The sequence below is a fragment of the Lutra lutra genome, chromosome 9 (assembly GCF_902655055.1).
Source record: "Lutra lutra chromosome 9, mLutLut1.2, whole genome shotgun sequence".
NCBI classification, from domain to species: Eukaryota; Metazoa; Chordata; class Mammalia; order Carnivora; family Mustelidae; genus Lutra; species Lutra lutra.
The window spans coordinates 86,945,627-86,957,132 of NC_062286.1; the positions used below are offsets into that span (position 1 = coordinate 86,945,627).

General features: G+C 45.2%; 1 protein-coding gene across 4 annotated transcripts in view; it reads left to right on the forward strand.

The window, feature by feature from the left end:
- Nucleotides 1-8,986, forward strand: part of NCK2 (NCK adaptor protein 2) — a 156,680-nt gene extending 147,694 nt beyond the window's left edge. For all 4 annotated transcript variants that reach the window (XM_047744699.1, XM_047744700.1, XM_047744697.1 and 1 more), the window contains one exon: nucleotides 7,618-8,986. In XM_047744699.1, coding sequence (XP_047600655.1) covers nucleotides 7,618-7,812 — 195 coding nt within the window. In that variant the 3' untranslated portion in view covers nucleotides 7,813-8,986. The remainder of the gene's footprint in view (nucleotides 1-7,617) is intronic.
- The last annotated feature ends 2,520 nt before the right edge of the window (nucleotides 8,987-11,506 follow it).

Below are 11,506 nucleotides of genomic sequence, written 5' to 3' on the forward strand. Positions count from 1 at the left end.
CATTTACCAAATAAAAGGAAAGAATGATGCGGCCATTAATAAGAAACCAACAGGGTGACCTGGATTTGAAAGTAGAGGGAGTGTTGAATATATGCATAAATTATTGATGTTCAAAAACCAGCATGACCGGAACTCGGTCCAGAGCCTACCTGGGAGGCTTGGTGAACCACACAAATGACATTTCTACTCTCCAAAATGAAAAAGAAGTTTTAAGAATTACTGCCAGGGAGCAAGGTCCCATCCTCCCCTGTTATTTCTTCCCAGCCATGTGCTTAAAAGAAAATCATATTACTACTTAAGCTATCAGGGATGAAAGAAGAAATAAAGGACATTACGGACTGTTCTCAGCATCCATTTTTTCCCCATCAGTGAGAAAATGGTGATTAAATCTTGAGGAAAGGAGAGAAATATTTGACCAGGGTATCTGTTTTATAAAAATGCAAAGGTGCTTTACAGCAAGTATTTGAAACAGTGGATCAAGTTGATGAAGCTGGAGAAGTAGTGTCAAAGAGGGTGTTCTTTCATTGTCTTTTCTAAAAGTGGTCACTTGTGAGCAGAAATTATAAAAAGGTGAGATGTAAAAATTACCTAAAGGAATGAAAACTGGAAGAGATGGTTAGAATGGGAAATTCATAAGTCAGTTCATTTATTGAACACCTGCTCTGACCCCAGTGTGGATGTGTGGGGTTAAATCAAGTTCTAGTACTTAGAGGGATTGTATTCAAATAGGGACCTAAAACCTAAGCAAAAAATATATATATATTAGTAAAAGCCCTGAGAGGTTGATTTTCTCCTAATCTAGTAATTGTTTTCCTGTCCCACTTGGAAAACGACTTCCTAAAAAGGGGGATGGGAAGAATGAATGGCTTATCCCAACTGATAATTCTTCATAATCTGTGGTTCAAAAGCGTGAGAATAGAAAAGAAAAATGTCACTCATTTAAGGACAGTCAGAGAGAAGGAGAGAATAAGAAGACATGGTCTGATATTAGAAAATTTGAAAAGCTAGCACAGCGTTTGGTTAAGAGACATGACACCAAGTAAGTATGGCGTTTGGAGAAGGAAAGGGAGGAAATATGGGCAGTGGGAGGAAGCTTAACTACAAGACTTGAAAACAGATGTTTCAAAATGGAAGAGAAGGTACAGGACTGAGTCTAGTTAGATTTTAATGAAAGTTTAACAAATACGGTACCTGTGATGGCTTTAAAAGGTGTCCACAAATTCTTTGATTCCCTTCTCCTCAAGGGGTGGAGCCTGATTGCCTCACCTTCAGGAGGGGCTGACCTTAATGACTTCCTTCTAATGAACAGAATGTGGTGGAAGTTATGTTAGGTGATTTCTGAGAGATTGGATTGTGAAAGACATTCTGGTTTTGCTCCTCTTCTCTGAGCACTTGATCTTGAGGGAGTCAGCTGCCTGGTCTTGAAAACACTCAAGTAGCCCCTTGGAAGGGCCCATGAAACCAGGAACAGAGGCCTCCTGAGTGGTTCATGTAAGCAAACCTGGTTCTTAGAAACAGCTCCTGCATCCCCAGCTGAGGCTTCGGACAATGTCTTGACTACAGCCCAATAGGAGCTGAGTGGTTTTAGCTCAAGGTTTAAGGCACTCCCCAGTTCCTGAGCCACAGAAACTGCAATTATAAATGTTTGCTGTTCAAGCCACTGAATTTAGGGGTGATGTGTGACATAGCAGTAAACAAGTAATATGGTACCCCAGGCAGAAGGCAAGACTGTAAGTTAGGCGACGACAGAAAATGACAGTTCAAGAGACAAAGCTTTTCCATTGGTTGTTTAAAGAAAAAGTGAACGAGTGGCTGCCATGTTGGTAATGTTTATTTTTCCTCTGCTGAAAATCAGGAGACCTCAAAGATACTTAGAGGCAGACAGTTCATAAAAATGAGATCGAAATGAGCCTCTTCCTCAAGGAGCTTGGAGCCTAGTAGGATAGATTTAAACAAGTCAGGATGACAACATGATCACATGTGAAGTAAAATGTGGTGCTTCTGCAGAAGGAAGTAGGCCTCTTCTAGTTAGTTTGGAAAGTTAAGTATTCTCTAGAAATTCTAGTCAAAAGAAATCTTTTTAAGTATTGACAAGACACCAATTGCTATCTTTATAAAGTTTCATGAAAGGAACTTAAGGAAGAGCCCCTAAATGACAGTATTTGCTTAGTATCTCCCCAAAGATTTTATACTCCTGACATTACTAGAGTTTATTAAACTGTTCTAGTCTCTTCCCAATTTTAGGAATTATCTCTGTTTTGCAGTTGAGAAAACCAATACAAAAAACCATTGGGAAATTTGCCAGGGTCACAACGCTATTCAGTGAAGGAGCCAGAATATGAACCCAAGCAGCTTGGTTCCAGAGTATATAGTACAACCAACTGTCCTGCTTCTCAGCGTAACTGTAATAAAGACCTGGAGTCTGAACAAATTCCCACTTGTCTGATGTCACACGACCAGTTTCCACTTCAGGTCATGGTAGACTAATTTCTCACAGACTAACGCTTCTGCCAAAAACACCTTGAGAAGCTGGACGAAACCGTGAAACAAACTAAAAGCAACCAAGAAGTAGTTTTTCAGGAGCCTACAGTGCAAGGGGGCAAAAATTGGGAGGCCAGGGCCACCCAGGAGACAAGGCACCAGAAAAAAATCCATGCCTTCAGTATGGACTCCCCAAAATCTACATACTGGACACAAAGGCAATTCTGAAATTAACTAGACTGTCATCAGTTCTTTTCCTCATTGGATTGAGGTGTTCTGCGCCACCCTCCCCGGTACTGAAGCAAAAGCAGATTCTCTCCAAAGGACAGTAGCATCATTTCATATCTCGTATCAATATGTAGCACTCAAATGACAGTGCCAAAAGGCAAGACTGAATTACCAAAAACAAGGAGGGGAAGAAAAGAGAATAGAAACAGACCCATGGAAGCCCAGATTTTGAATGTGTAAACATCGTCCTCAAGATCTATGGATTAGTAGGTTCAAGAAATTCAGCAAGATGAATTTGAGTAGACAATTAGAAGTAATAAAAAAGGAACAAAGGTGAGAATTATAAGACTAAAAAATAGAATAACTGAGATTAAGAACTTGGTGGGTTGGGGCGCCTGGGTGGGTCAGTGGGTTAAGCCGCTGCCTTCGGCTCAGGTCATGATCCCAGGTCCTGGGTTCAAGCCCCACATCGGGCTTTCTGCTCAGCAGGGAGCCTGCTTCCTCCTCTCTCTCTGCCTGCCTCTCTGCCTACTTGTGATTTCTCTCTGTCAAATAAATAAATAAAATCTTAAAAAAAAAAAAAAGAACTTGGTGGGTTTACCATAGATTAAACACAGCCAAAGAAAGGATTAGTAAATGGGAAGATAGCCCAAAGGAATTAGAGATTTTAGGATACACATATAAAAGGACAGAAAACACAGAAAGAATATAAAAAAAATTTTGCTTTGGACTGAATGTTTGTGTGTCTCATCTCAACCCCTGCCAAATTCACAGGCTAAGGCCCACTACCCAATGTGATTGTATTAGGTGGGTGGGGCCCTCATGAATGAGATTAGTCACATATTTATAAAAGAGACCCTGGAGAGCTCTCTTGCTGCTTCTGCTGTTCAGAGAGACCATGAGAAGTTGGTTGTCTAGGAAGCAGGAAGCAGGCCCTCATCAGATACCAAACCTGATCTTGATCTGGACTGCCCCACCTCCAAAACTGTGAGAAGTAAATTTGAACCACACAGTTTGTGGTGTTCAGTTATAGTAGGCTGAACTGAGATTTACGTACATGTAATCGGTGTCCCAAAAGAGTGGATGGGGAAGGGGAGAGTTCGGCAAGAGGGTGGCAGGGCTATTTGAAGTGGTAAATGCTGGTGCCACATGACTGGTGGAGAGCCAAGCCAGCTCTCCTTGCTTCAGATTTAGCACCTTTAAAACATGTTTTATCGTGTCAAGTAACACACAGAAAATGTCTGGTTTTTTTTTTCCTTAAGATTTTATTTATTTAGTTGACAGAGAGAGATACAGTGAGAGAGGGAACACAAGCAGGGGGAGTGGGAGAGGGAGAAGCAGGCTTCCCGCAGAGCAAGGAGCCTGATTTAAGTACATGTGTAACCCAGGTCAAGTTCAGGAAACAGGACATTGCTGGTACTCTAGAAGCTACTGCCCATCCCAGATTAGCCTCCTGATTGCACCATACCTCCAAGTAGAGGTAATTGCTACCTTTAATTTTATGAAAATAATTTCCTTGATTGTTTAAACCTAAGTATGTATCCCTAAACAGAACATTTTAGTTTTGCTTGCATTTATCTCTCAACGTAGGTATTCTCACAAAACCCTGTCAGGGTTCTTTGACTGGCTTCAAATTAGAGTGCAGAGTCACAGTGTCAGCACACCACTGCTAGCCAAAGGGAGCGTGGCCTCGTTCTTTTTCACCCGACTCCCCTAAGTCATTCTAGAAGATGGACAAGATGTGGACAAGGCTGGTGGCATCGCCTCCCCAGGGGTCTTCCTCCGCTTTGTGCTCTTTCGCTTTCTCTGGAGGCAGAGTTGTTTTGGGTCTGGAGCCGCTCCATCTCTTGTCATACCCAGGGAACTGGCCCAGTTTAAGGAAAGGAGATTCTGCCCACCTGTGTCCCAGCTGTGTCATTGAGGCAGCTCCACACCAGAATGTCTGGCGGGGTCGGAGTCCTCAGGACAGAATCAGAAAGGCATCCACAGCCTGGGGGTGAGGTTGGCCCCAGAGTTCCCCACTTCGAGGGGCTACTCAGCCCATCAGTCACGTTCATATCTTTTTCTCATGGCTCTGAACATTTGAAAACACTGCTGGTGGTTGGCGCAGATGGTGTTTCTGTTCTAAGACCATATCAGCATCCTGCAGATGGCTCACTGAGACGCAGATGGCCAGGGTTAAAACACAGATGGCTGGGCCCCACCCTGCAGTTTCTGATTCAGCTGGTCTGGGGGCGAGGCCTGGGAATTTGCTTTTTTCTGACAAGTTCCTGGGTGATGCTACTGCTGGTACTGGTCTTGGGAGCCCACCTTGAGAACCACCGGTCGAGCTCATCTTCAGACTTCATTTAGTGCTAGTTAGTGATTGGAAAATCTGCCCAGAATGAACCAAGAATCCCCCAAGTGTTCAGCATTCCTGCTTCACATAAACTTGGTTTGTTCTACATCCTTAACTTTTAAGGTTTCTGCTCAAGAGCCCATGAAATTAAAAATTACCTTCTCCGCTGCATCGGCGCTCCTGCCGTTAACACCCAAATGCACATGGCGTGCCATGATGTTAAATTAAGGAGCTTAAATTAAAAGCACATTTCCCTGTTCAGAAAGTCATCTGTTGATCATTTGGCTTAATTAAAATGGGGTATATCGTGTACTTACCCTGACTCACCTCGACCACAATGCTGCTTAATCTGTGAATTGATTCAGGGATCTATAAAACTAGCACAGTGCCTGGCTTGTGCTAAACTATAAAAGGGAGATCGCCTTCTGTGTGTGTGTGTGTGTGTGTGTGTGTGTGTGTGTGTGTGTGTGTGTAAGTGTAATAGAAGCTTGAAACTAAACATTGCTTTAAGGGAAACCAGAAGCCCTCAGGAGCGGATTGAGTGGTACATAAGCTATATGGACTATTGCACTAGGACTAATAACTGTTGTGACAGCAACAATGACGCCGGTGCTCCAAGCCTTGCTCACACGTGGAGGACCTGTCAGGCAGAAACCTGTTTCACTTGATTCTTTTTTCAGAGCCACACACAGCAACCAACTTGGAAAATAACACAGAGGATACCGAGGGTTAGCTTGCACCCATCTTGTTCGGTCCCATGAGAACAGTCACGACTGGAGAATTGATTAGAATTACTTAGAATGACGTTTTGTGCAGTTTAGAATATTACATTGACAGGGCGGGTTGACAGGATCATCTGTGACATCAGGGTTTGTGATGATTCGTTTCTAAGAGGTCTAGTGGAGGAAATAACTTCCGAGTTCTGTGTCGTCCTCCCCACTCCCTAACCGTCACACGCCCATGACTCTGAAAATGGTATGTCGCCTGAGGTTAACTCGGAGATCCGTCTTTCTGTGTCTTCCTGAAGGTCCAGCCCACTAGCACTTCCTGTGTCTCCTCCAGGGCATCAAGTCCCAGGGTTAGCACGGAGATAAGATGGGACCTTTCCCTCAGATTTCTCTTTGGTTTGTTTGGGGCGGAGGGATCCATAAATACAGGCTGTGAATACAGTTGTCTCTTGATTCTTGCACGGCAGCAGCTGTGACTGGTGGGTGAGCCCCACAGTGCTTTTGTAGAGTTGAATGTCCTTGGATATCCATTTCCCTGGGATGTCATTGGTTTATGGGATTTTCACTTGTTTTGCAAGATTTTGCACACTTTGGACCAAAGGTTTGTAAGTTGCGTGTTAAAGTGGCTGAGGTGCTTGTCAATTTTGTCTCCGTAGGACCACACAAAACGGGGCGGGTCCTCCGCAGCAGGAAATTAGTTGGGTCTTGAGAACCAATGAACCCTGCTGTAGGAATTCCTTTAAGAGCTATATAGTAGGTATATAGTATACCATCTGTACGGCTCTCCGGAATACAGAGTGGAGAAGATGTGGTCCACCTGGCCTAATGCATAGTGAAGGTATAGGACGAACGTGTAAATTATTTATTACAGAGCACACTCTGCTCCTGTCCCTGGAAGTTGTCAGCTTTCTGCTGTATGGCAAGCCAAGGAAGGGAAGAACTTATCTCAATTGAGAGAGGTTTCTTCAGGTGGAAAACCTTTCAGCTTGTAGCCTTGCAAGAATGATCGTCCAAGGTAGTGACAGGATGGCTCTAAGAACAACGTGAACTGCAGTGAGAGTGAGACAGTGGGACAGTGACATCTAATTGATTAGATCTGTAGGCAGGGCCACGTGACACACCCCATGTGGACACAATGCCAGTGGGCAATTGGGTTTTATTCTGGAGCCACTGAGGGGGGCCAGCCTCCTTCTACTTCCCCATCAGCTGGCTAGTCAGTATCTCAGAATAGGCAGGACCACTTTTAATAAAAAATGACGATACCTTTCTCAAATCCATTCACATATAAATAAGGCACTGACATAATCGCAAAATCAGGCACTTCTCAGTAAAATCTGCGCTTAAACCATAGTACAGCCCCACCCCCACCCCCTGGATATTACAAACCATGTTAAAACTCCAGAGTTTTCAACTCCTCTTATTTATTTTTAAATAGCTTAGAATTAGAAAAATTTTGATGGCTTCATTTCTAATGGAGGGAAATTTCTAGCTGCTGCCTATATGCAGACCACTTTTTAGAAATTCCCAGTTTATTAGAAACAGGCTGGGGAAAAAAATTCAAGTTTCTTCAGCATCAGGGTAACACCAGTATCCCACGCGCTATGTATGGGGTCCCCAATTTTCGAATAACTGAAATACATTTGGCACGGACGCTGTACTAAGCAAAATGGAGTTTTGCTTGGACTCAGAGCACGCGAGGTCGCATGGCCCCTGGGTCCCCGGGAGCTTCAGGTGCCGTGCTAGGTACTGCCGCACACCTGGCGTGCTGCGTGCTGCGTGGGGGCGTTCCCCCGCGTCTCCTGCCGCCGGCCTGTCCTGACTCGTGTTCCATTTCCTCCCCAGCCCAGTGACTTCTCCGTGTCTCTGAAAGCGTCAGGGAAGAACAAACATTTCAAGGTGCAGCTTGTGGACAATGTCTACTGCATCGGGCAGCGGCGGTTTCACACCATGGACGAGTTGGTGGAACACTACAAAAAGGCGCCCATCTTCACCAGTGAGCACGGGGAGAAGCTCTACCTCGTCCGAGCGCTGCAGTGACGCCCACGGCCCCTGCCACCTCCAGGCCCTCGGTGCCACACTCACCTTCCCGGAGCCAGGCGCGTGCGCCCCCGGAAGAGGCCGCGCTCACGGGCCCTCCTGCAGCGGGCTCCGCTCTGTCCGGTGGTTCATCGGTCCTTGGCTTCCTTGGCCTCGTTTACCTTTGCGTGCAGGTCGGTCTGTTTTTCCGCTCGCCTCCCCTCTGCCAGGCCGGGCCGTGGCACCCACTTGCTGGCCTGCCCTCCTCCCGGCCAGGTTTCAAACGGGAGGTGCAAGAGGGGGCTGTTCGATCACGGCGCTCCTGCTCAACTGAAAACAGCCTTAGTCTGTTCAGATGGTTCGCGCTAACAGAAGCCCTCCTTAAACAGACATCGGGCACGGTTTGAACGCACCGAAGCTGCCGTTAAGTGAACTACAGTACAACTCAGAAAGCGGGGCCCGCGCTCCTGCAGAGGGCCCCGGTCCTGGGCCTGGCAGCCGTAGCTCCATGCCCTTTGCCCTTGCGTGGCTCCCAGACTGTCCAGGGAGTGGACACGCCTTGCTGGTAGCAATACCAGAACCACCAGATGAGAGAGTAGTGAAAGTCCAGTGCCTTCGGGGCTATGCTTGCAATAAAAGAATTTCCTTGAAAGTCAGTCTGCAGAAGCCAGACCTGTGACCCAGACAGACAGATGCTGTGGTCATTTACCCCCAGATGTGCCATCCGCCTAGTGCTTTTTCCTCTCGCCCTGCGGCTTGTTTAAATTTCACAATTATGTATTTAATTCTCAAAGTAATATGTATCCGTAGCCATTTGTTGACACTAATACAGATGATTAAGGAAAACAGCTGATCTTTGGGGAAGGGGAGCTACCATACACTTTATAGACACACACACACACACACACACACACCCCATATATATATATATATATAAATAATATATATATATATTATTTGCTTTACAGGGAATTTTTCAGGGTTTACAAGAGAATATGTGATTGGTAGTAAGAGACACAGAATGTTTATGAAGAAATTGCATTTTCTGTTTTCTTTACATTTGAACTTCTTTATAGTTTAAATATACAGTCTTGAGATGGCACATTCCTACAACTGAAGAAGGGGTCTTGAGACCTCCTAAACTTGCATACTCAGTTTTTTGGATATTGTAATAAAAAAAAAAGTATTATGACAAGACTGTGTGTGTATTTATCTTTGGGAAAACTCAGAGTCCATTCCGGGAGAGTAATTGCTCCAGCATTTACTGGTTCCTCAGTGTCTACGGGGAAACAATTTTTAGAAAGGAGTTTTAACAAATTTATCATTTGCGTGTTTTCCTTTTCTACCACCACATATTTTGTATGCTGAAATAATAAATTTTAATTAGTGAAACTCCAAGAGAAAGCAGAATCTCAAGCTTGGTCCTAACTTTACTCTTTGGAAATTATTTGTTTAAAAACGTCGCACCGAACTGTTGTCAGCCGTGGTGCTCAGCACCAGCTTTTTTCTCTCCTACCCGTGTCTTACTTCCAGTCGCTCAGTTGGTAAGCAAATCTCAAACAGTTGCAACATGCCAGGCACAGGAAACAAAGTCACATCACAGGGGAATTGTGCCATTACTGACTAATGGAACAGCGCATGTGTCCTCAGTGCCCTGTCTATGCCAGACAGGGTGTCCTCACTTAGTCCTCATCACAACCCCCTAAGGTGGTCTTGTTCTCATCCCCCTTATGCAGATGGAGAAAATGAGGCAGGAAGTAAATGCACAAGGTCATGGCGCTGGTACTTGGTCAGGCAGTTGCAAACCCAGAAAGCTGGCTTTGGTGCCACCCCCTTCCAACACCAACCCCAGGGGTTTCCAGCAGAAATAAGCAATTTGGTGAGAGCTTGCACTTAACCTGCCATTCCTGTTCTCTCGTTGTTCTCTTTGTTGCCTGTGATATAAATCAGAAGTTTGGGGTCTGGTACCTGAAGCTGGGGTACCCAGTTCTGTAAGAATATATATTCAGATGAGCAAAGTGGATCATTACTTCAGACAAAGCACATCTGTCCTATACCTTATCCCTGGAAATTACAAGTGCTTCTCACTTTTTCAGGTCTCGGTGTTGTGTGTTCCATTTTGACCTGATGTTAGAATCCGTTCATACGATAAGTGTCTGGATAGCTGAAAGGCTTGGGTTTACACAAAGCAAGTAAGGAAGAAACAATTAAAGGACGCAATACAGATAGACATTCTGGCTTCAGGAGCTTTTCTAAGGCTTGTAGTTAAAATTGACCGTCATTTTCAATCTTGCCCCAAACCCCCGTGGGAAGTCCTCCAGCTGCCTGGGACAGATCAGGATTTGTATTTATGAAGGTTCCAGCATCCCCAGACTTCCCAGAGCCAGGTGGACCGGTGGAGGGTGGACTGATAGCCCCAGTTCGAGCCTGCTGACAGTGGGGAAGGCGGTCGAGGCAGAGTCCCCGTGTGGTTTGGAGTGTGAACGGACCGTCAATGCCCTGTCTAGGTGTCCCTTCTGCCATCACCTTGTTGCATGTCCGAGATTTCCTGGACAGATCCTGCTTTGCCATTCCCTTGTCTCTGCACAGACGGCAAAGGACAATAAAGGGCAGTCATTTTATAGTTGTGTGACTCCGCTCATTTGTTTGCATTCAGTGTGCCTTCATTTTTCAGAAACAGCCCTGCTGAGTTACGGCCCTGAACCACCAAGCCCTCACACGTGATGAGTGCCAGATGCTATTAAATCATGTTTCTAGGGAACTAAAACTGGCCATGTTTTCTCCCAAAGTGCATCACAAATTATAGTCTTAAATTATAATTAGAATCTTTAGGTCTACTGAAACTCTGATATTCCCAAGCTAAATATTTTCGGTACCAGTACAATTTTGTCTTTGGCTTCTATCTGTGAAGCGGTTTATAAACTACTTCTCTTCCTAATTTCTACCACCCGATACCAGAATGCCAAATTAATTTTAAGACCAAAGCTTAGAACTGTGAGAGCCTAGAAAAGCTTGAAAGTATTCTTTTAAAATAAAACCTCACGGTAAATACAGCTCTGGTCTTGGCCACTTTCCCACTAGAACTCACCCATAGGTGTATAATTCCTGTAATCATCACTCGTGTGATCAATACAGTGGTTTTAGGTCTGTCTGTCTGAAACCTTGCGGGGTTGCTGTCTGCTCTCTCACAAAGCAGAATCCCTTTTCCAGGCTTGGGAGCTGCTGCCAAAGCCAAGTGTGGTAGGAGCGCCCAGTTATCCTTATTAACCCTGTCACTTCAAGCGAATTAGCCAGCTTCTCTGAGTGTGTTGGCCTGCGGGCAAACGGGGCTGCTCACCATGTTGGCGATTCCCAGGGCTATGTGAGGATTATCTGCGGTAGAGCACTAGACCAACTTGGCAGGACACGCTCCACTGTACTAAGCAATGCCAGTCAGGCCAATTGTGTGTCACATAATCTACTTGACATTTTTCCTCATTTGTTTGAACCCTGGTGCCTCCACCAGCCACAGGCTTCCTCAGAGGGCCCCACTGCAAAGGTGTGGCTCCATGAGACCCTCGATGTGGCCCCTACCAGCAGTGTCAGCACCAATCCACCCCCACTTTTTAGAACATAGACTCTAAAAGTACGCAAGGACATGTATTCCAAGAAACTCCTCATTCTAAATATGGGACCCATCTTTCATTAGAAGCCCAGGCCCCAAAGCCATACTTGG